The following is a 20,261-nucleotide window of genomic DNA, read 5'->3' as shown; positions in this document are numbered from 1 at the left end:
TAATCCAAACCAACGTAAATGTCAGTTATGTTCATAGGAAAAAAGAACCTTTTTGGCCCACGTCAGAAAAGAAGTCTGTAGAACGTAAAAACTTCCTTAATTCCTATAGAAATGGGGATACCCGGATGTAAAAACAGTAACACATTTCGACATTTTGAATGAGACGGATGAGCCTGAGACCCAGCAGCCAACTGTGCTGACCCCCCACTTAGGAAATTTCATGCCCTGCCAAGGGGACCCGCCACCCACTTTGTGCACCCCTGTGGTAGAGCAAGCAAGCTGGCAGGAAGCACAGCCCAGCCTTGGCCCAACGACCTCTCTTGACTGAGCCAAAGTGCTTGTGTGTGTGGCCGGTACCAGTGAGATTCTCCTCCCATACAGCCTCTGCACAGCTGCAGCACCTGGGCCGGTTTCTTGCTGCGCTGCTCTCACAGCTGAACACTAAAGCCTGGGATTCCAGACAGAGCTGCTGATGGGGCTGCATCCTGAGAGTCATTTAAACATCCGATGGTGCTCATTCTGCCCCTGAAAAAACCAGCGCTCTTCCAGCCCGTGACAGCTTTGACAGCCAGACTCCTTAATTCCTTTTTCTTATTCCCTTAATCTGTCATCTTTATCAGGCTGGGGAAGTGCCAGGCAGCAAGCAAGAGACCCGGCCCCCGATCAATCTCCACATTACAGCTGACAGAATGGTGCTAATAACTTATTGATCTAATGTTTGCCAAGCCCCACTGGGGCTGAAAGGCTGCCATTGATTGGCTTAAGGGAAAGAGCCCCTCAGCTGAGAGCAGAGCGGAAAGCTTTCAAATTGTCTTCTTCCTGAGCCCCTTACTTGGAGACAGAGGGAGGGCAGAGAGAGGGATAAGGAAGGGAAGAAAGAAGAAAAACATGTAAGAGGAAGAAAAGAGGGAAGAGTGAAAGGACAGAGAGAGGAAGAAAGAAGTGACAAGATGAATAAGGCTCAAGTAAGGGAAGGGAGGGAGGATGCGAAGTGTGTCTGGCAGAGAGGACTCAAGAAAGGCAAGGGAGAGAAAAGAGTGGTGCAGACAAGGAGAAGCATAAATGGAAGGAAATGAAATGAGGAACAATGCACAAGCTGGAGCTGAAAACTTTTAACCCACAGACAGGCTGAGCAGACAGCAAAGGTGGAAAACTGGGATGGGGGTCAGGGCATAGGAAGTGCCTGTATAACGCACAGCCCCAGATATCAGGACTGTCCCTATAAAATCAAGACAGCTGGTCACTCAAAACCAGTGTTTCTTAAACTGTCTTCCCCGAAACACTGGTGTTCCACGAACAACCCACAGGGGTGCCACGAGCACGTGGAAAAATCCACTGATGGTTTAGATTTGCCGTTATTAAAACCAGATACAATATTACTACATTGCTAGGAGACCTGATTAAATTACTCTAGTGATTCCCAAACTTAAAACATTCAGGTACCCCTTTTGGGACTTGGGCCTTATCAGCACAGCCCCTCTCCCAGTGCCGGCCCACTGCTTATCTCCTAAGTTTTAGTACTTTATTTTTTCCTGTGTACGCCTTGAAATCCTTTTGTGTACCACACTTTGGGAAACACTGAATTACTCCATTTTGGTTTGGCTGCATATGTTGCTAGTTTGTTTGTTTTTTTTCCCCTCTGACAACAATTTTTTTTCAAGAAAATTTTCATAGGCGTTCTATACACTCCCCTCTTTGTACTGACAACAAAGGGTTAACTCTCACTCCCCCACCCCCCCCGCCTGGCCTCCAATTCCCCCACCCGCAGCATTGTTGTTCTGGGAGGACGTTTATGTTTGAATGCTGCAGAAGGGCACAGCGGCGACAGGATCCCCAGGCAGCGTTCAATACCACGCTCAGGCGTTTGGGGAGGGCATCAGCGGCATCTATTTCATTGATGAACCAGCTCCCCTCTGCCGCGCGCTGCCAGCTGACGCCTCCCCGCCGGTTCGATCGGTACTGCAGGCTAGAAGCTTGCTTCTGCCACAGACCGTTATTGATAACCCGAGTAACTGCTGAAAGGCGCCCAACGCTTGAGGGCAGGAGGGACATCTTTGTTCAGTCCCACTAGGCCTGGGAGGGGCGTGTCTTTGAACCAGGGAGCTACTGCAGCCTGGGATGACCTATACAGGTATTGAGAAAACGAGCATCGGCTACAACAATGACTACAGCCAAAGCCCATCTGAAACCACCACACATGGTGGCTTCTCGTGGATTCCAGCTCTGCCCCACGGGCTGGGTTGAGCGCTGACACACAAACTGACCTGAAGAGGGCACCAGTGAGCAGCACCCATCACTTCCTGGAACGCAGCTGGTTCTAAATTGGAGGGATCTCAAGTGTTATTCAGCCCATCTCCCAGCAGGGCTGCTTTAGCTTCGTGGATCTGAATGGCAGGGGCAGGTTTTGTGTTTTTAAACTTCCTCGGCCTCTCCTTTAACGTCACCTTCACTCTTTAATGTCACTCCTCCGCAAAACAACCAAACACCCAACCAGGCCTGTCTCCAGTAAGGGGGAGTTTTCCCTCCTTTCATAAATGCTGAACCCTCGCCAGGGTCTGCACGAAAGCAAGCCCAATGCCTTCTGCTGGGGCAGCTAATCACAAAGCAAGCTCTTCACTGACACGCTGCAAAAAAAATTAAAAACTTCCAAGCCAACCTAAGCACTAGTGCAAGAGATCCTGTGACTTCCAAGCATGGTGTGAGTGACTTCAGGGCAGCAACTTCTGATAACAGATTACATGCAGGTCTATGCACTCTGATGTGCATATGTACCAACATACATATGTTCTAACACGTGCACTTCTTTGCACACTCACACACATGTACGTATCAAAACAAAAAGCAGTCAAGTAGCACTTTAAAGACTAGCAAAATAGTTTATTAGTTATAGCTAATAAACTATTTTGCTAGTCTTTAAAGTGCTACTTGACTGCTTTTTGTTTTGATAGTGTATAGACTAGCACGGCTTCCTCTCTGTTACTATTCACACATGTACGTGTTACACAAGCACACGCTTGGGGAGCCGAAATCTCGGGGCTGAAATCTATTGACTGGTGGTGAGGTTGGGAGCAGCAATTCATTTCTCGCTCCCTGGCAGCAAGCGAGAGCGGACAAGTCAGGTGCCACATTACACTCCATATTGGATTTCTATATATAACCTCAGGGAGATGTCACAGCTCTGATGATTTGTTTTGGGCTCTTTACTTGCTGCCTGTAAAACACTTGGGAAAGACTTTTGTTTTGGTATGTTTAGTTTTTTATGTAGGATGGGGAAGGGAGAAGGTAGGGTTAGTTTTGGTAGTGGGATAATCTTGCTCTGTCTGCATCTGTGAGGAGAGGATGAGAGTCTGCCTCTTATTTCAATGGCTCTCAACCTTTCCAGACCACTGTATCTCTTTCTGGGGTCTGATTTGCCCTGCATATCCCCAAGTTTCATGCCGCGTAAAAAATACCTGGCTTATAAAATCAGACATAAAAATACCAGTGTCACAGCGCACCATGGCTGAAAAATTGCTGACTCTCTCATTTTACCCTGTAATTCTAAAAGAAATCAATTTGACTATAACGATTGCACTAACATTTCAGAGGATAACATACAGAGCCATATAAACAAGTCATTGTCTGTAGGACACTTTCGTTTGCCCTGACTTTGTGAGCACATTTTATGTAGCCTGTTGTAAAACTAGGCAAATATCTAGATTATTTTTTTTCCCTGCGAACTACTGACACATGTTTAGCCTCCGAACCCGTACGGAGCATGACCTTGTCGCATCAGTGCATAAACCACGTCCACAGCAGTCATGGTCTTCTGCTTTGCGTGCTCAGTGTAAGTAACAGCACCTCAGATCGCATTCTCCAGAAAGACCTTCAGCACACCCCAAGTTTCCTCATAAATACAACCCGAAATGCGCTTGACGCCTCCACCACGAGCCAAAGAGCGAATAGTGGGGCTTTGTGATACCCTGGATGTTACCTCTCAACACCTTCCTCTGGTGCTTAGCGCCTCCTTCTCTGAGGCCCTTCCCTCCCTTGCCACAGCCAGACATGATCGCTGGGGTTTCAGATGGAGCTGCAGGTGAGCTGATGTACCCCTGTAACACTTCCGCACGCCCCCCAGGGTATGCACACCCCTGGTTGAAAACCACTGTTTTTTTTCACTTCGCAAAACACAAGACGGGTTGGGGGTGAACCAGCTGGAGCTCGTGTGCTTGTGTAACACGTACATTCGCCTCTTCTCACAAACGTGCCGTCCATGGCCCCAGCTACAGTCACGGCATCCCTCCTGGCTCTCCTCACTCAACTGTGGCTACAGAGCAGTGCTTCTCCACCCATTCCCCACAGTGGGCAAGGGCAACCCATGAACTCCCATTTCGGGGGGGTTAGCCCCTGAGTTCCACTGCTTCCTCCAAAGGCCCTGTTCCACCTGTTCCGCCCACCGGAGCTCCCCCCACCTCCCTCACTGTGGTTTGGCCAAATGACCCCAAGCGCCGGCCCTCCTGCCCCAAACCCTGGGCCTCCCACGAGCTCCAAGCACTGGCCCAACGCCCAGACCACTGGCTGGCTCCAACCCCCAAGCTTGACCCCAACCTGCTACTGGCCGAGTCACCCAGGGTCACTGGCCAGCCTGAGCCACCTGCCGGCTTGAGCTGTCCCAGTTTGCTGGCTGCCCCGGGCCACAAGCCAGGCACGCTTCAGGGCAGAGGGAGGAGGATGGAGCCACAGCCTGGGTTAGGGGAGGCTTAGTCTCCCCCAGTCTATGACTGTGGGGCACAGACACACAATATATTTACTAGCTGTATTGCCCTGAGGAGGTCACATGGGCCACAGCCATGTGCCCACTGGGCTGCAAGTATCCCATGGTCTCAGAACCACTGTGCAGCTCCCCACGCTAAAAGCCAGGTGGGTTTATCTTGAAAATGTCATTAATGTCCACAAGGGACTCAGCAGTGCAACCCCCTCAGACTCATTTTGCTTTAGGAGTTAGGCGGGCCCTGAGCCTTGCTCTCTGCAGGGATTCACTGAGCAAGCTGGAAAGGAGCACTGACCTCCTGATGTCCTCGCAGGCAGCACCGCAAATGAAACAACCCCCTTTGTGCCAGCATACAAGGGATGTGGACCTGACCTAACACCTGCAAAAGTCAGCAAAAAGACACCTTCCTCCCTGTTTTTTTAAAAAAGATAAATAATTAACAGGGAGAGGTTAAGTGACTTGCCCAAGGCATGTGCCAAATAAGTGGCAGAATCAGGTTTTCCACCAAGGTTTCCCGACTGCCAATCCAATGCCCTGTGTACTGGCCCCGGGAGTAAACGTAAGCACGTGCACACTGGTGCGCTGCTCTGTCAAGAGCTGGCTGATCAGTGGCAAAAGCCAGAAGAGAGCTATTGAAAGAGCTGTCAGGGCTCCAGGTTGCAATAGGCTGGCACCAGTGAGAAATGTTAAGTTACTTTCACCCCGACTGGCCCTGTGCTGCCACGCATCCCCAAACTGCACTTCCACCACATGCTTGGATGTTGTTCCTTCACCTCCCAAGACTTGAGCTGACATGCAAAGCAGAACACACCCACTAGCAGAGGCTGGTCATCTCCAGCCGAAATGGAACGTGACAGAAGCACAGAGAGGGGCGAAATTGGCAATTCCAGCCCCAGAGCAGACTCTGGGGAGCTGGGAGGTGACTGATCCCGGTCCCCCACGCTGCCTTGGTAAACCATTGTCCTTCACTGTAACACGTGTGCACAAAGGTGGCTGGGCTTCCCACCCCTATCTTCTCATTTGGAGCTGATTTTCTGCTCAATTTAAGGCAGCAATTCAATAAAGCCTTTTTTTTTTTTTTAGTTTTAAGTGGAAACACGTCTGTGTCCTGGCTCGTTATCCGAGGCTCAGAAACCAGCCCCTTCACTGCATTCTGTCTCTACTCATTAGTTGCAACAGCCCTGCCCTGAGTTAACTCTTGCCTGGCTAAATGCAAAGCCCTTTGAAGTCAGGGGGGATCATGCTATTGAAAGTTCACTGAGGTCTGTATCAAGCCCAAGGACAGCAATATAAGAGATTTCATGAACTACTCTTGCACACAGTATTGGATGAAAACCAACGTAAGGGACCTAGCGCACACATTCATGCCCCTTCCTGAAACCCCCCAACAATCTTTAACACAAGCCTCCCTATTCCATTTTCACTGCTGATTACGCCGTATTTCATCGCGTAGCCCAGAGCACCAGACTTGGAGAACTAATTCCTGCCTTTGCAACCCAACCCCTGGCCGACCTTGAATAAGACACTTCCCCTCTCCGTGCCCCAGGTTTTCCCATCAGTAAAATGGGTCATCACAACACACCCGCTTCGTGAAACCTTTTGTGAGATCTGCGGATGAAATGTGTTGTCTAAGAACGAAGTGTGACCCGCATCCATGGATGAATGTGCTAAATATTAGTCTTCTACGAAATCTCTCAAGGAGGCCTCGTCAAAAGAAATAAAACATGCGAATTGTGCAAAGGTTATAAAATATTGCTCACAAACCAGAGTTAAAACACAGAATTCATGAGCTGGCTAGAGACTAAGGGAGAAGGAGCCCTGTCGAAATCTGGGAGTTTGCCTCTTGCCCCAGTTGTCTAGACATTCTGCATCTAGTTTATATGAGCCATACGGGCCTCACCATGTGGGCAAATTGCAGCTGCATCTGGCCCGAAAGCCGGGGACACCCTGGAAGAGGATACCCTTCCCATTCGGTCAGGCTGTCCTGTTCAAGTCTCTGCCCACCGGGACCAGGGTCTCCAAGACAAGGCTGTACAGTCTGTCAGCACTCCTGGTAGAGAGAGACGCCAGCTTTCCAGACTCCAGGTGGGCCTTGGAATCACTGGGAAGAGGAGGGCCCAATCCATGGGACAATCCCACTGGAACATGGGACTGTATGACTCTCCTGTTGCTTGGAGATCCACGCTAGCTGAGGTCCTGCTAACCACACTGTGCCTCGAAAGGATCATGGCATGGTGCCCTGTTAGGTGCAACAGCCAGCCATCATGCCAGCTTCGTCCCGTCAGGTGGGCAAAAGGCAGGTAGGGGGAGGACAGCCCACATCTTCCTCTAGCGCCCATTGCCCTGATCCTGCTGCAGCCAATGGGAGTATTTACCCAAAGCACACCCCCCACCCCCCAGAATCAGGCACCAGGCAGGGGAGCCACTAGGGAAAGGGAGGATGGGGCAGGAAAAAGAAATCAAGGGCCTCTGCTGGGGAGAGGAGAGATTGTGAAGCTGGAGATGGCCCTTTCTGCTCCCCAAGGGGACAATGGTCCCCCAAAGCCTGCAGCCAGCCTGGAAGGGAGAATCTCAAGCATCAACTGTTACTCACTGGATCTGCAAAGTAAGCCACTCACCTTCCCCTCATCCCACCTCCCTCCTGCCCTGGCAGGCTGCATGAGCCAAACTGGATACAGGGGATTGGACTTGTTTACAGACACACAGCAAGCTGCTTAGAGGGGCTCTAAGTCCGTGTTTGATGTGCAAACCGTCAGCTTTGCTGCCGTGCCTTTGTCAGGCTCTGCTCATCCTTCTGCGCCTCTTCCTCTCTCTCTCTCTCAATTAAGATTAAAAGTGCTTTACACCCTCATCCTCTCACATGGCAAAGCCCTCTGGCGTGTCGCCGCAGCACCTTGCCTGCTGCCTCCTCTGTATCTGATCCTGTTGGAAACTACTTTTATATTCTCATTAGCTGCCTCCCCCTCCCTCTCCCTTCTCATGCTAAGCCTCCGCAGCACAGGCGGCCTCCATGCATTCCTAAGGCGGACAAGTCCCAGGGTATGTCTACACAGCAAAGTTATTTCAGAATAGTGGCCGCTGTTCGGAAAGAGCTTTGCAAGCGTCGACACAGCAAAACGGCTATTTTGAAATACTTTTGAAATAGCAGATGGCTTATTTCGAGTTCTGTAAGCCTCATTCTATGAGGAGTAGTGCTTATTCTGATAGTATATTATATAGATATTTCGGAATAGGGGTTATATATCCAGGGAACAGGGGATATTTCAAAGTAAACTATTCCAGACTAGCTTATTCCAAAATAATTGCTGTGTAGACACAGCCTGGAGTGCTTCCAGGGGCTCTAATCTGGAATAGGCTCTATTGTGCGTGGACACACTATTTTGTAATAAATGTTGCTTATTTTGGGGCTTCCCTGCAGTGTGGGCACGTCATTCCGGAATAGTTTGTTTTGGATTAACAACACCAGAATAGGCTAGTCTGGAATAACTCTGTAGTGTAAACATGCCCCCGATGTTTTCCCTTTTACCACCTTACAGCCCAGCTATGAGCCCGCTGCATTAACCGCTGCTGGATGTTGGAACCAGGCGTTTTGCAGGGAACACAGAATTCAAGGTGGAAGGCAGTGGGCTTTGGAAAGAGAGAAATTGGGGAGGAAGAAGGAATACAGACCTCTGCTATGCACATGGGACTGGTACAACCAGGCATCCACCACAGGGATTTTCCCCACAGCCATACCTTCACTGCACACACCTAGCCAAGATGATTGGCACCTGCATCAGTTGAACCTGGGTGTGAGCATCCCTAGTACAAAACCCTACCTGTATCACTTTCCTGTTCATTGGAGCATTGCCTTTGGTTCTTCGTGCTGAGCTACACTAGGATTTTTTTTCCAGCCAATTGTAGGAAAACTCACCTGTCCTTGGGAGTGCGAGGGAGGCTTCTGGGAAGGCACTGGAGGACTACGAGTAGTGAAGGAGTTTAGCTTTGAAGTCTCGCTGCAAAGCAGGCGGGGTCCAACCTGGGTTCCTTGTAGGCTGAGCGCTTGGGCGGCCACTCAGGAAAGATTGGTATATTGCCAAGCTGATCAGCAGAGCGTCCACAGCCGACAGCGTGTGTTTCAACTGGCAGTGCACATCCACACACGTCACGGTGCAGAAGTCCTCAGCTTACAGGGAACACTGGACTTGGGGACCATTTCTGGAGAACCTGGGGTCAGCTTCTGGTCTAAGTTACTCTGCTGGCCTGCGAGTTGCTCTAGAGCGACCTCATCACAAGCCTGGGGCCTGGAGTTTAAACCTGGGCTTCATGACAGCTACTTTCCTCCTCCTTGGAACATTTGCTGCCCTCGGCCTTTTTATGCAAAGGGCCTCTGAGTGAGAAGCCCTGTGTTCCAACAGCCGACTGGGGGACAGACACAGGTGCAGACAGATCTGTTGTTCCAAAGGCAGGTGGGGGGAGCAGGCTGTGGGCTAGGCCCCCCAACAGAGAGGGAAGGAACGGTACCAAGGAGGCAATTGCCTCTAGGCCCAGAGCTCCAGCCACCAATGCTGCAGCTGTGGCCAGAGCCCCAGGCCTCTTGAAATGTAAATGTGGCAGCTCCTTCCTGGAACCCAGGGCAGCAGGTTGGCTCCTGCAGCAATCCAAGCACAGCGCTGATAATAATCATCATAAATCTTCGGTGTCAGGCAGCAGACCCAGCACATGCAGGGGTTTGCTCCACAATTAAGAGATCTCCATAATATCTGAAAGGTCCCCAGTGGGGCTGGAGCAGCGAGGTGCAGCGAACATGCATCAAACACATAAGAATATCTCAGTCATTACGGCTGCCAATGATAGCTCCGAAACCTATCGATAGGGCAATTAGATTCTATCAGCACACGCCTTTTGGCCTCCTCTTCCGCTGTCTTTGCAAAAGCCTTGGTGATAGCTGCTGTTTCGGGGCCCTTTTTGCCTTGCTGAGAAATGATGGCTGGAGCGACGTATAGTTTTTTGCAGGTGGGGTTTGTGCTGTCTGGGTTTATGTCTTCAAGGTTCAAGAAGGGGGCAGGAGGGATCAGAATTTAGCTGTGAGCGATTTGCAATCAGACCGCTTATTATTAGTGATATTATTTATTATCTGCATTACCATAGTAGCTAAGAGTAGAGCCTCGCATAGATACAAAATCTGAATCTGTGCCTGCAAAAATGAGCCACGCTGATATCTGCAGATGCAGATACCACAGATTTAAAGCAGATATCCATGTATTTGCACGCTTCTACCTAAGAGTGCTAGCCATGAACCAGGCACCGAACAAACCTCCTATCTTCACTATACAAATGGAACATTTGCATAAGGAAGAACCAGCCCCGGATGCTAACTCCCTAAAGTCAGACTGCCACCTCTGCATGCCAGCAGGAAGGAAACCATAAGGACTAGTGGTGAGAGCCGGGGGAATTGGCAGCCAGGAGATGTGGCAGGTGACTTTATGCCACCTTTGTGTGGTACTTTGGAGACCCTCATTTAAAGCCACTATAATATGGCATTGCAGCTTCTGTGATCAGACTCTATCCCAGGCAGGTTACCACCACCTCCTTTCTCTCACTGTGTCAGTCTTTGTGATGCTGCTTTAACTGCTCTAGGCCCTGAAAGTTCTTTGGTGCTGCGACTTCTCTTATGATGCACATGTACAGCACCTAGCACAAGGGGGGGCCCTCAACTCTGTAGCTACTGTGTTACAAACAATAAACAACACCAACAGTGAATGCTCAGTATTATTTTCTCTCATCACGATTAAGTAGATTTAGCAGCAGCTTAGCCATCAGGATAACCCAGCAGTACATTCACAGCCCAGCCAGTGGTAAATTGGTGGTGGGATTTCCCCCCTGTAAAATTAAAAAGCAGGGTTCTGAGTTTTCTTTCCCTTTTCCCCAGCCTGTTCCACATCAAGGAATCTGCTAGTATGAATGAATGCTGCAGGTACATAATCAACACGCACACTAAAGAGAGACAGCTGTCAGGTTTTGCCCCCCATTGGGTACAGACAGTTCCTACAAGGGACCTACCTCTAAGCAGCAGACTTAAACTCTCCCCCCCTACATGGAGCCACAACAATCCTCCAGCCCCACTTTCATTCTCCCAGGCTATGTCTACATTGCTGGGGTTTTCAGCAACGTTCTACTGTCGAAATAAGTTATTTCTGAAAAGAGCATTCACACAGCAAGAGCATTTTGAAATTGAGTGTTCACACGAGAGAGCCCAGTTTTGAAATAAGAGCAATGACAAGCTCCTCCCTGGAGGACAATTAAGCTGTAATTACCTCTACTTAGTACACATGGAGTCAATTTCGAAATTGAAAGGGTGGGGCTGGCGAAAGTCCTTTGTTTTGGTGGAAAGTAGGGCTGTAGCTGTGTTAGTCTGTATCTGTGAAAACAACAAGAAGTCTCGTGGAACCTTATAGACTAACTGATTTATTGGAGCAAAAGCTTTCGTGGCACAGACTTGCTTCGTCAGACGCATCTGATAAAGCGGGTCTTTGCCCCGGAAAGCTTATGCTCCAAGATACCTGTTAGTCTCTAAGGTGCCACAGGACTTCTCTTCATTTTGGTGGGGTTACTATTTTGAGTTAAATGCCCACTTGCTCCAGAATAACAAGCTTTGCAGCATGGGTACAAGGATTTTTTTCCCCCCCACAAAAAAACAAACAAACAAAACCTAACCAAAACCAACCCAAAACAAAACAGTGTAGACAAGCCCCCAGTTTTTCCCAGAACATCACACCCTCAAACACTCTGTCCCTCGGCCAGCAGCCTTTCACAACCCTTGTAGAAAACACAGGCGTATTTCAGTGCCTCTCCTTCACTGCTCACATGAGCCCTGGATACACATCCAGGCTCAGACACTGTAACAGACCTGGGTGAGAGCGACACTCACGTCAACCCAACCAATCGAAGCCCAGGTCTTTCCCCACCTCTGGGATGGATCCATTCAGAGACAGATCCATTCAATTTGCAAAGGAAGGAGGGACTCCTGCTGAAAAGGTGAAGCCCACAAGCAGCGTTCCCTGTAAGCTGAGCACTTCTGCAACCACCCAGGAGAGATTCAGGTGCCGCCCAGCTGATTAGCAGAGCGCCCACAGCCACCCATGGCCAGCAGACTGAGCTTCTATGGTGGTACATGTCTGCACATGTCTGGGTGCACATAACAAAATTTATTCTGCCCATGGATGGAAAAAATTAAAAAGGGGCCATTGCCCATGAGCTGTTCTCCTAGATATGTCTGCTGGCAGGAAATTTGCAGAGTAGTGCCGGTGGCTGCTGGGGAGACAGGAGGGGTGTCACACTTTAAATGCCTGTGCCCACCACATGCTTAGAACTGGACCCAGTCTACAAATCATGGACCTTACATTCAAACTTTCCAAAAGCTTAGGAGCAGGATCCTGTTGCAGCCCATTACCTAGAGATGGGCCAACTTGCTACATTCAAATCAGATCTGAAATTACCCCGCTGCCCAGGGGCTCGGCTGGAGGATTTTGGTTTGACCACCTGCCATTTGGGTTTTAAGGGGCTGAGAAGAGAGCGTTCCTTCTTGGGGCCAAAGGGAGCCAGGGCCAGGTCTCTCCTTGTCAGCGTTCCGTTTCACATGCTACGACTCCTCCAGGGTAACTAGAGAGGGAGGGCGTTTGCCTCACTCATTAAAACCGTTGCTGTCTCCATTTCCGAATACCCTGGGGCCTGACTCTGCAACCCTGGGCTCATCGAGCCCCAGGCTATGCCAGGAGCACTCACAGGCACCCGGACTGGGGAGCAGACACTTGAAAAGTTTGCATTGGATTCTCACTGCAGGACGACCTTATCTGTTGTCTTTTGCTGCACTGGCACCTCACCCATCAGAGGTGACTGGTGCTGGGAGTGCCCTTGCCTTGTCCCCACCTCTGCCCCTCCCCCTCATTCCTTCCTCCATCCGTGCTCCACCCATTTCCTGCCCATGCCCCACCTTGTTCCCCCCAGTCCCGCCCCCACCAGCCTCTCCCCACAGAAGTGCTGTGCTGCTTCTGGTGGGTGCAGGGCAGTTTCCCCCCCTTCCCCCAAGCAACGTGGCCTAGAAACAGCACTTTCAGGCCAGGTCACTGCAGAGGAGTTGTCGGGGATGCAGGGGTGCATGAGGGGTGCATGAGGCCCCCCTCTGCATTCCCACAGGTCGCCTATGTCACCTACGCATTACCAAATCAAGACCTCAATTCAGCAAAGCACTTTAAGCACTTTCTTATGTGCTTGGCTGAACTGGGGCACAATGGCCTTATGCAACTCCCATCCAAGGCTCCTGGAACCTTTCCATTGTTTTTAATAGGAGCTGGACAACATTCCCTCTAATTTTTCCCATCCGTGTGCACCAAGGCACCTGCGGATGTGCACCACCAATAGAAAAAATGGTGCTGGCTGTGGGCGCTCTGCTAATCAGCTGGGTAGGATTTGAATCTCTCCTGGGCAGCCACCCAAGTGCTCATCTTACAGGGAACCCTGGAGCTAGCCCAAGCCACAATGAAGAAGACCAGCAGCTGTACCTGTTGGTATCAGACACTGCCTGTTGTACACACCCCTCCCTTTCCCGCCACATGCTTCATTTTGTAGGGGAACCCCCAGTGAAAACCAGATTCAGGATTAAGCTGCATAATCAATGATTCACAGGCAGGCACAAATGCCCAGCTTGCAGGCAAAGGCCCTATTAACGTACCCAGACACAGCGACACTCTGACTTTAGAAGGCTGGGGAGAGGCAAGATGAAAACAGAAAGACCATCATCTGCCTTTTAACAGTAGGGCCTGAACCAACAGCCAACACTGAACAGCCAAAACTCACTTCAACGTTAACATCCTGCTCTCAAGAGTGGTTTAGAAAAATCACATTAAAAAGCAATGCTCAGAGAGTCAGCTTTCCTGACACATACAGCTTCATTTAGAACATAAGAACATAACATAAGAACATAAGAATGGCCATACTGGGTCAGACCAAAGGTCCATCAAGCCCAGCATCCCATCTGCCGACGGTGGCCAATGCCAGGTGCCCCAGAGAAGGAGAACAGAAGACAAGTGATTTATCTCCTGCCATCCATCTCTTGCCCTTGTTATGAAGGCTAGGGCACCATACTTTATCCCTGGCTAATAGCCATTTATGGACCTGACCTGCAAAAATTTATCAAGCTCTTTTTTAAACCCTAATAGAGTCCTGGCCTTCACAGCCTCCTCGGGCAAGGAGTTCCACAGGTTGACTGTGCGCTGTGTGAAGAAAAATTTCCTTTTATTAGTTTTGAACCTACTACGCATCAATTTCATTTGGTGTCCCCTAGTTCTTGTATTATGGGAAAAGGTAAATAATTTTTCTATATTCACTTTCTCCACACCATTCATGATTTTATATACCTCTATCATATCGCCCCTCAATCGCCTCTTTTCCAAACTGAAAAGTCCCAGTCTCTCTAGCCTCTCCCCATATGGGACCCTTTCCAAGCCCCTAATCATCTTAGTCGCCCTTTTCTGAACCTTTTCTAATGCCAATATATCTTTTTTGAGGTGAGGAGACCACATCTGCACGCAGTACTCGAGATGTGGGCGTACCATAGTTTTATATAGGGGAAGTATGATATCTTTTGTCTTATTATCGATCCCTTTTTTAATAATTCCTAACATCCTATTTGCCTTACTAACTGCCGCTGCACACTGCGTGGATGTCTTCAGAGAACTATCCACTATAACTCCAAGATCCCTTTCCTGATCTGTCGTAGCTAAATTTGACCCCATCATGTAGTACGTGTAATTTGGGTTATTTTTTCCAACATGCATTACCTTACACTTACCCACATTAAATTTCATTTGCCATTTTGCTGCCCAATCACTCAGTTTGCTGAGATCTTTTTGTAGTTCTTCACAATCCCTTTTGCTTTTGACTGTCCTGAACAACTTGGTGTCGTCTGCAAACTTTGCCACCTCACTGCTTACCTCATTTTCTAGATCATTGATGAACAAGTTGAACAGGATCGGTCCCAGGACTGAGCCCTGGGGAACACCACTAGTTACCCCCCTCCATTGTGAAAATTTACCATTTATTCCAACCCTTTGTTTTCTGTCTTTTAACCAATTCCCGATCCATGAAAGGACCTTTCCTCCTATCCCATGACCACCTAATTTACATAAAAGCCTTTGGTGTGGGACCGTGTCAAAGGCTTTCTGGAAATCTAGGTATATTATGTCCACTGGGTGCCCCTTGTCTGCATGTTTATTAACCCCTTCAAAGAATTCTAATAGATTAGACAGACACGACTTCCCTCTGCAGAAACCATGCTGACTTTTGCCCAACAATTCGTGCTCTTCTATGTGCCTTGCAATTTTACTCTTTACTAGTGTTTCTACTAATTTACCTGGTACTGATGTTAAACTTATCGGTCTATAATTGCCAGGATCTCCTCTAGAGCCTTTTTTAAATATTGGCGTTATATTGGCCGTCTTCCAGTCATTTGGTACCAAAGTGGATTTAAAGGATAGGTTACAAACCACTGTTAATAACTTGCTTGCTGTGAACATCGCTCCCCCCAAAACAACCTGAAACTGTGCCCAAGTCTCTTCTCACTTACCACTGGACACAATGGAGTCACTCCATGTTCCCTCTAATTCTTTCCATGTGTGGACAGAATAAATTTTTTATGTGCACCAGGGTCTGAACGGATGTACACCACCAATAGAAACACACACGGCATTTGTATCTCTCCTGGGTGGCCACCCAAGCACTCAACTTACAGAGCACACTGGAGTCACTCCTGATTTACACCAGAGTGAGCGGCCCCCTTTGCGTGAACGTCCATATTTCTGATCTCTGCTATGCCAGCATCGAACTTGTGCTGTGGTGTCCAGCCTGTTCTGAAGCAGTAGCCATGACTGCAGTGTCTACTGTTATTTTGAACTAGCCACATTATTCTGAAAATGTAGTTATTGTTCAAGCCAACTAGCCACCTTCTACTGGCCAAACAGCCACATGTACCAGTGATTCATGTGCTGGACATCACGGGCCTTGAGCAACTGTGTTGAATAAAGTTGCTGAGCAAGGGCAGACACCAGTGCAAGGGAAAGCTGAAACCGGCCCTGATTCTCAGACACAAATGGTGAGATTTAACGATCCACTCAACCCCCAGCCACTAATCAGCCTGCAGGAGCAGTTGGCCGATTCTACAAGAAACAAAGAGAACCGACAGCGTCACCAGCGTTCACTTGTTGACTGAGGCACATTCATCACTGGGGGCTCCCTCCCTGCATCTTCCTCCCAGATGCTGACATCCAGGGGGCAAAGTGCACAGTTCTACTAGAGCATCCCTGGTTCAGCACAACAAGGAAGGGGAACTTCAGCAAGGCCAGGCCCCAATACAAAGCCATGCCAATATCTTTGCAGAGTTGGCAGGGATGGAAGTAGCATGGGGAGCCTCTGATTAATGCAATTACAAATCAAACAGAGCTCTCCCCGCCAGGCCTTTCTGCACCACTAGTCACTAACCTCAGGGGACATTCCACTTCTTTGCTGGAGCTCTCTCCTCCCCTGCATTTTAACACATGCTGCTAGATCTGAGACCAAAGCGGAGCTGAAATCTTGCTTTAACATGACTTAAAAAAACCATCCTTTCGTGTTCATCTTTGTGTGGGAATATGGAGAAACTCGCGTGCCTGGCTCTGAAATCTAATGAAGCTGGCCTGCCAGAGCAGAGGGGTGGGAAGTCAGCAAACCGAAACAAAGCTGCAGCCAGAACTTTCCTCTTCCCAGAGAACAAGGACAAAAGAGCCAGGCATCCTGGCTGCTTACCTGCTGCTCCTAAGCCGACCTCAATGCTGTTTCTCTTGAATTCACAGCGACTCTGGGTCTCTGGCATAACGAGCTGGCGGCTCTGATGCAGGTTGGAGATGATGGTGGAGAGGTCGTTATCGCGGCTGCAGTAGAGCAGAAAAATGCCAATTTAAGGATACCCTATTTACCACCACCTAATTGATTCCCACATATAGGAGACCATGCACATGCCTTTTTTTGTGTGGCCTAGAGATTGCTGAGTTATAAGGACGGTTTTTCCCTCCCTCCCACACTTGAAATTCCTAGGCAACCTCCTCTGCTTAAAGGGAGGGGATGCCCCTGGAGGGTAAAGCACTTTCCAAGCAGCAAAAAACTCAGCAGAGGCCAGCCTCCCAAATCCTCTTTGCCAGAACACATGCCCCAATCAAACCCAGAACATGGCCAAGAACTGAGCAGGCCTGTTCAAGAACTGACTGACCCTTGGCCTTCAGAAGATTGACAAATGGGTCACAATTAACAGACAGCTGCCTAGCTAGTCTTCCCATTCCTTCCTCCATCGCGTGAATGGGAGACTGCTTTATTTTCTCGCTGAATATTTTTACATGCAGAGGTTTACCAGGGACTTGGGCCCAGTGGTGGCCCAGAGCGAAAGCTACAATCTGGTTTAGAAGCCCTGTTCTCAGTCCATCATTCTAGACAATACCAAAATAACTGCTCCTTCCTTCTGGGATAAGGACATACGGACGGAGCAATTAAATATTATTTCGCCTATTATCCCTGGCATCAAAGCTGCTTCCAAGTGGGCTAGTTTTACAGCCAACATTTTTACAATGCTCTCGCCTCACCCCGCCCCGCCGCAACCCCCACAGGATGTATGAGCGAGCAAGGAGAAAGTGCAAAGACCTTCACAGGCACACACGTGAGAGTTAAAAGACTAAAGTCACAGTATTACAAAACCCCAGTTGTCATGCTTTACACAGAGAGGTAGTGGATTATGGATATATATATATAAATAGAGACAACAGACAACATAAGAAAGAGAGAACGTTCTTTATACATTTGCACACCTACAAGCTAACACTGGCAGTTCTCCATCTCTTTTTGATTAATGCCGCACGTTAAAAAAGCAACTTCTCTAGCCCAGAGTGCCTGTCCTATGCCGACACAATCGCTATGTTCCCTCCTCTCCTCGGCCAGAGGACAATAACTTCCTCCTGTGAGAGCTGGTTTAAGACATTACGGGGACAAAAAAAGAAAAAAGGAAGGCAGAGGGTCTCTTACAACTGTTACTCACATGCCCAGTGCACCGGCTCTGTGTGTCTGCGACACACAGCACATGACCGCCGACTCGCTGGCTTGGAGGAGACCGTCCTCAGCAGGGACCACCAGGGCAACTCAGAGGAAGCATGATCTGCAGAATGACCTAGCAATCAACTTCCCCTTAAATATCCCCCCATCGCCATCAAAACCGCAGAGCTTCTCAGATGCTCCAAAGAGCCCATCCCCGGTGGAGAAGCGAGGGCTAATCTGTCGTCTAGCTCTCTGCTAATCAGATGAGTTTATGACAGAAAGTCTTTAGGCCGAGGTACTTTCAGCAGGCGTCTGGCTCCAGATTTTCACAGGATGCAGCAGACGAAAACAAGACTGTGCTTTAGCAGCTGCTGTCGTCCGCCCCTTTGCTCACCTCCCCCTCCCACCTCAGGTCCAAAATCTCAAAGCCCTTTAGCTTCCAGTGCTTTACTTGCCTCTACTAAGCCAAGGCAGATTCCACCTTACGCCAGCAGAAGGCTAATTGCTTAAGCAAGTCTGCAGGTGTGCGGGAAGCCCCTTTCCCCCTGTCCCAAGCAGTTTTGAGTCTGATCCTCTTTGAGCTGCCACCTTTAAGATGCGCTGTGCACATATTTCAGTGTTTTAAGTCACTGATGAGATTAATTTGAAGGGCTTATCGGTTCTTTATAATCAGACCCATGAATAACTGGATGTCGGGTCTAGAAGGCAAATGCAGATAAATGCTTCCATCAGCACAACGGGGAGGGAGGAGGAGGTGAGACAGGGAGGAGCAAAGAGGGAGAAAGGCAGGGAGCAGGGAAAGAGGAATGGATGGTGGCACCTTGCATCCCAAAGGAGCCAACAGCACTTCAGTGATATTCCCACAGCCATAAAATTATACAGAAGGCTCACTTTATCCACCACTGAACTGCAGCTGCCTCTGGGGTGGGGCGTGTCAACTGTTTTAACCACAGGCAGCAATACCACATGATGCTAAAGCAGTGGTTTTCAACCCCTTTCCATTTGCAGACCTCTAAGAATTTTTGAAGGGTGATGCAGATGCCTTTGGAAATCTTACCTGTCTGGGCACCTCAGGGGCCCACAAAGCACAAGCTGAAAACTCCTGCTTTGACAAGAAAAGGGGCAGAAACTATATTCAGTGGAAACTACAAGGGGAGGTCAAAGGGGACTGAAATGTTACCCCAGAACTAGAACTGCCTTTCGAAATACACCAGGGGATTTTTAAGGACCTCAAATTCAAAAAGAGTACTGCCACATCCAGGAAAAAAAAAGAAGGCACAAGAATAGGGCACTGAATTACAGTACCAACAAAATCATCAGCAGCACTTCAAAGAGTGCTCCTGAGAGGGTTCCCAATGCAAGTAGAGGGCTGAACAGAGCACCCCAGCCTGTGAAATCTGATGCTGTGACAGGGCCTCCTGCCCCGTCCCTCTTCCAAGGGGTCCTACCCCATAGCCACTCTTCCCCAGTTGTAGCCCTAAGCAGCTTAGGCCCAGCAGCCTAGTCCTTTAAGTTTGGGCTCAGCAACCACTGAGACCTGAGTGAGTGGGCTTAGCCACTCCAGTCATTGCCTTGCTCCCTGGGCCACTTCCTCTGTGACCCCATGGACCTTCAAGGCCTGCAGTCCAGCAGACATCAAGCTGGAGCCTTCGCCAAATTCCCCCTGCCCTGCCTGAGAGCTCATCCTGCACTTTCCCCGGCCAGGACCCAACGGACTCAGCTCTGCGGGAGCACCTCCTTATATGCAAGATTGCTCCAGCAAACTGCCCTCTGATTGGCTCCCCAGAGAAGCCCTTCACTCATTGGCTCGTGCAGCTGCCCAGGCTCCTTCCAGCCTGCCTTAACCCCTTCCTTGAAGTAGTGGGGCACTCACCTCACTACAGATGAAATCCTAGTAAAACACAGTGGCTGTGTCTACACTTGGGCAAAACTTTGAAATGGACATACTAATGGCTAAATCAAAGAATACTAATGAGGTGCTGAAATGAATATTGAGTGCCTCATTAGCATGCTGCCAGCCACGGCACTTCGAAAATGCCACATTTCACTCACGTGCAGCTCGTCTACACGGGGGTCCTTTTCGAAAGGACCCCGCAAATGTCAAAATCCCCTTATTCCTATTTGCTTATAGAAATAAGGGGATTTCGACACGTGTGGGGTCTTTTCGAAAAGGACCCTGCATAGACAAGCTGCACACAATCAAAAGTGTCATTTTGAAGCGCTGCGGCTGCCATTATGTTAATGAGGTGCTGCGTATTCATTGCAGAGCCTCATTAGCGTATCCCAAAGTGTCTCATGAGCATCCCCCTTTCGAATGGGGTGCTAGTGTAGACATAGCCGACATGAGATACAGACCGTGAGAGCGGTGGGTTCCCTCTGCGTCCAAAGTGCTGCTATGGTTCAATCGACGCACCTTGCAAAT

At 49.2% G+C, this 20,261-nt stretch overlaps 2 protein-coding genes across 5 annotated transcripts in view; both read right to left on the bottom strand.

Annotated features, from left to right (window-relative positions):
* The window catches only part of SAMD11 (sterile alpha motif domain containing 11), a 213,736-nt gene that overhangs the window by 69,019 nt on the left and 124,456 nt on the right, over positions 1 to 20,261 (bottom strand). For all 4 annotated transcript variants that reach the window (XM_074975990.1, XM_074975989.1, XM_074975992.1 and 1 more), the window contains exon 5: positions 16,568 to 16,692. In XM_074975990.1, coding sequence (XP_074832091.1) covers positions 16,568 to 16,692 — 125 coding nt within the window. The remainder of the gene's footprint in view (positions 1 to 16,567; positions 16,693 to 20,261) is intronic.
* LOC142001087 (histone H4-like) lies at positions 3,734 to 4,046 on the bottom strand. Its single transcript, XM_074975994.1, is given in 2 exon segments — positions 3,734 to 3,949; positions 3,951 to 4,046. Coding segments are annotated over 2 exon segments (312 nt in total).

This window comes from Carettochelys insculpta, chromosome 23 (genome assembly GCF_033958435.1).
Source record: "Carettochelys insculpta isolate YL-2023 chromosome 23, ASM3395843v1, whole genome shotgun sequence".
NCBI lineage: Eukaryota > Metazoa > Chordata > Testudines > Carettochelyidae > Carettochelys > Carettochelys insculpta.
Note: the sequence above shows the minus strand (reverse complement) of the source record. Positions and strands in the feature narration are given on the sequence as shown.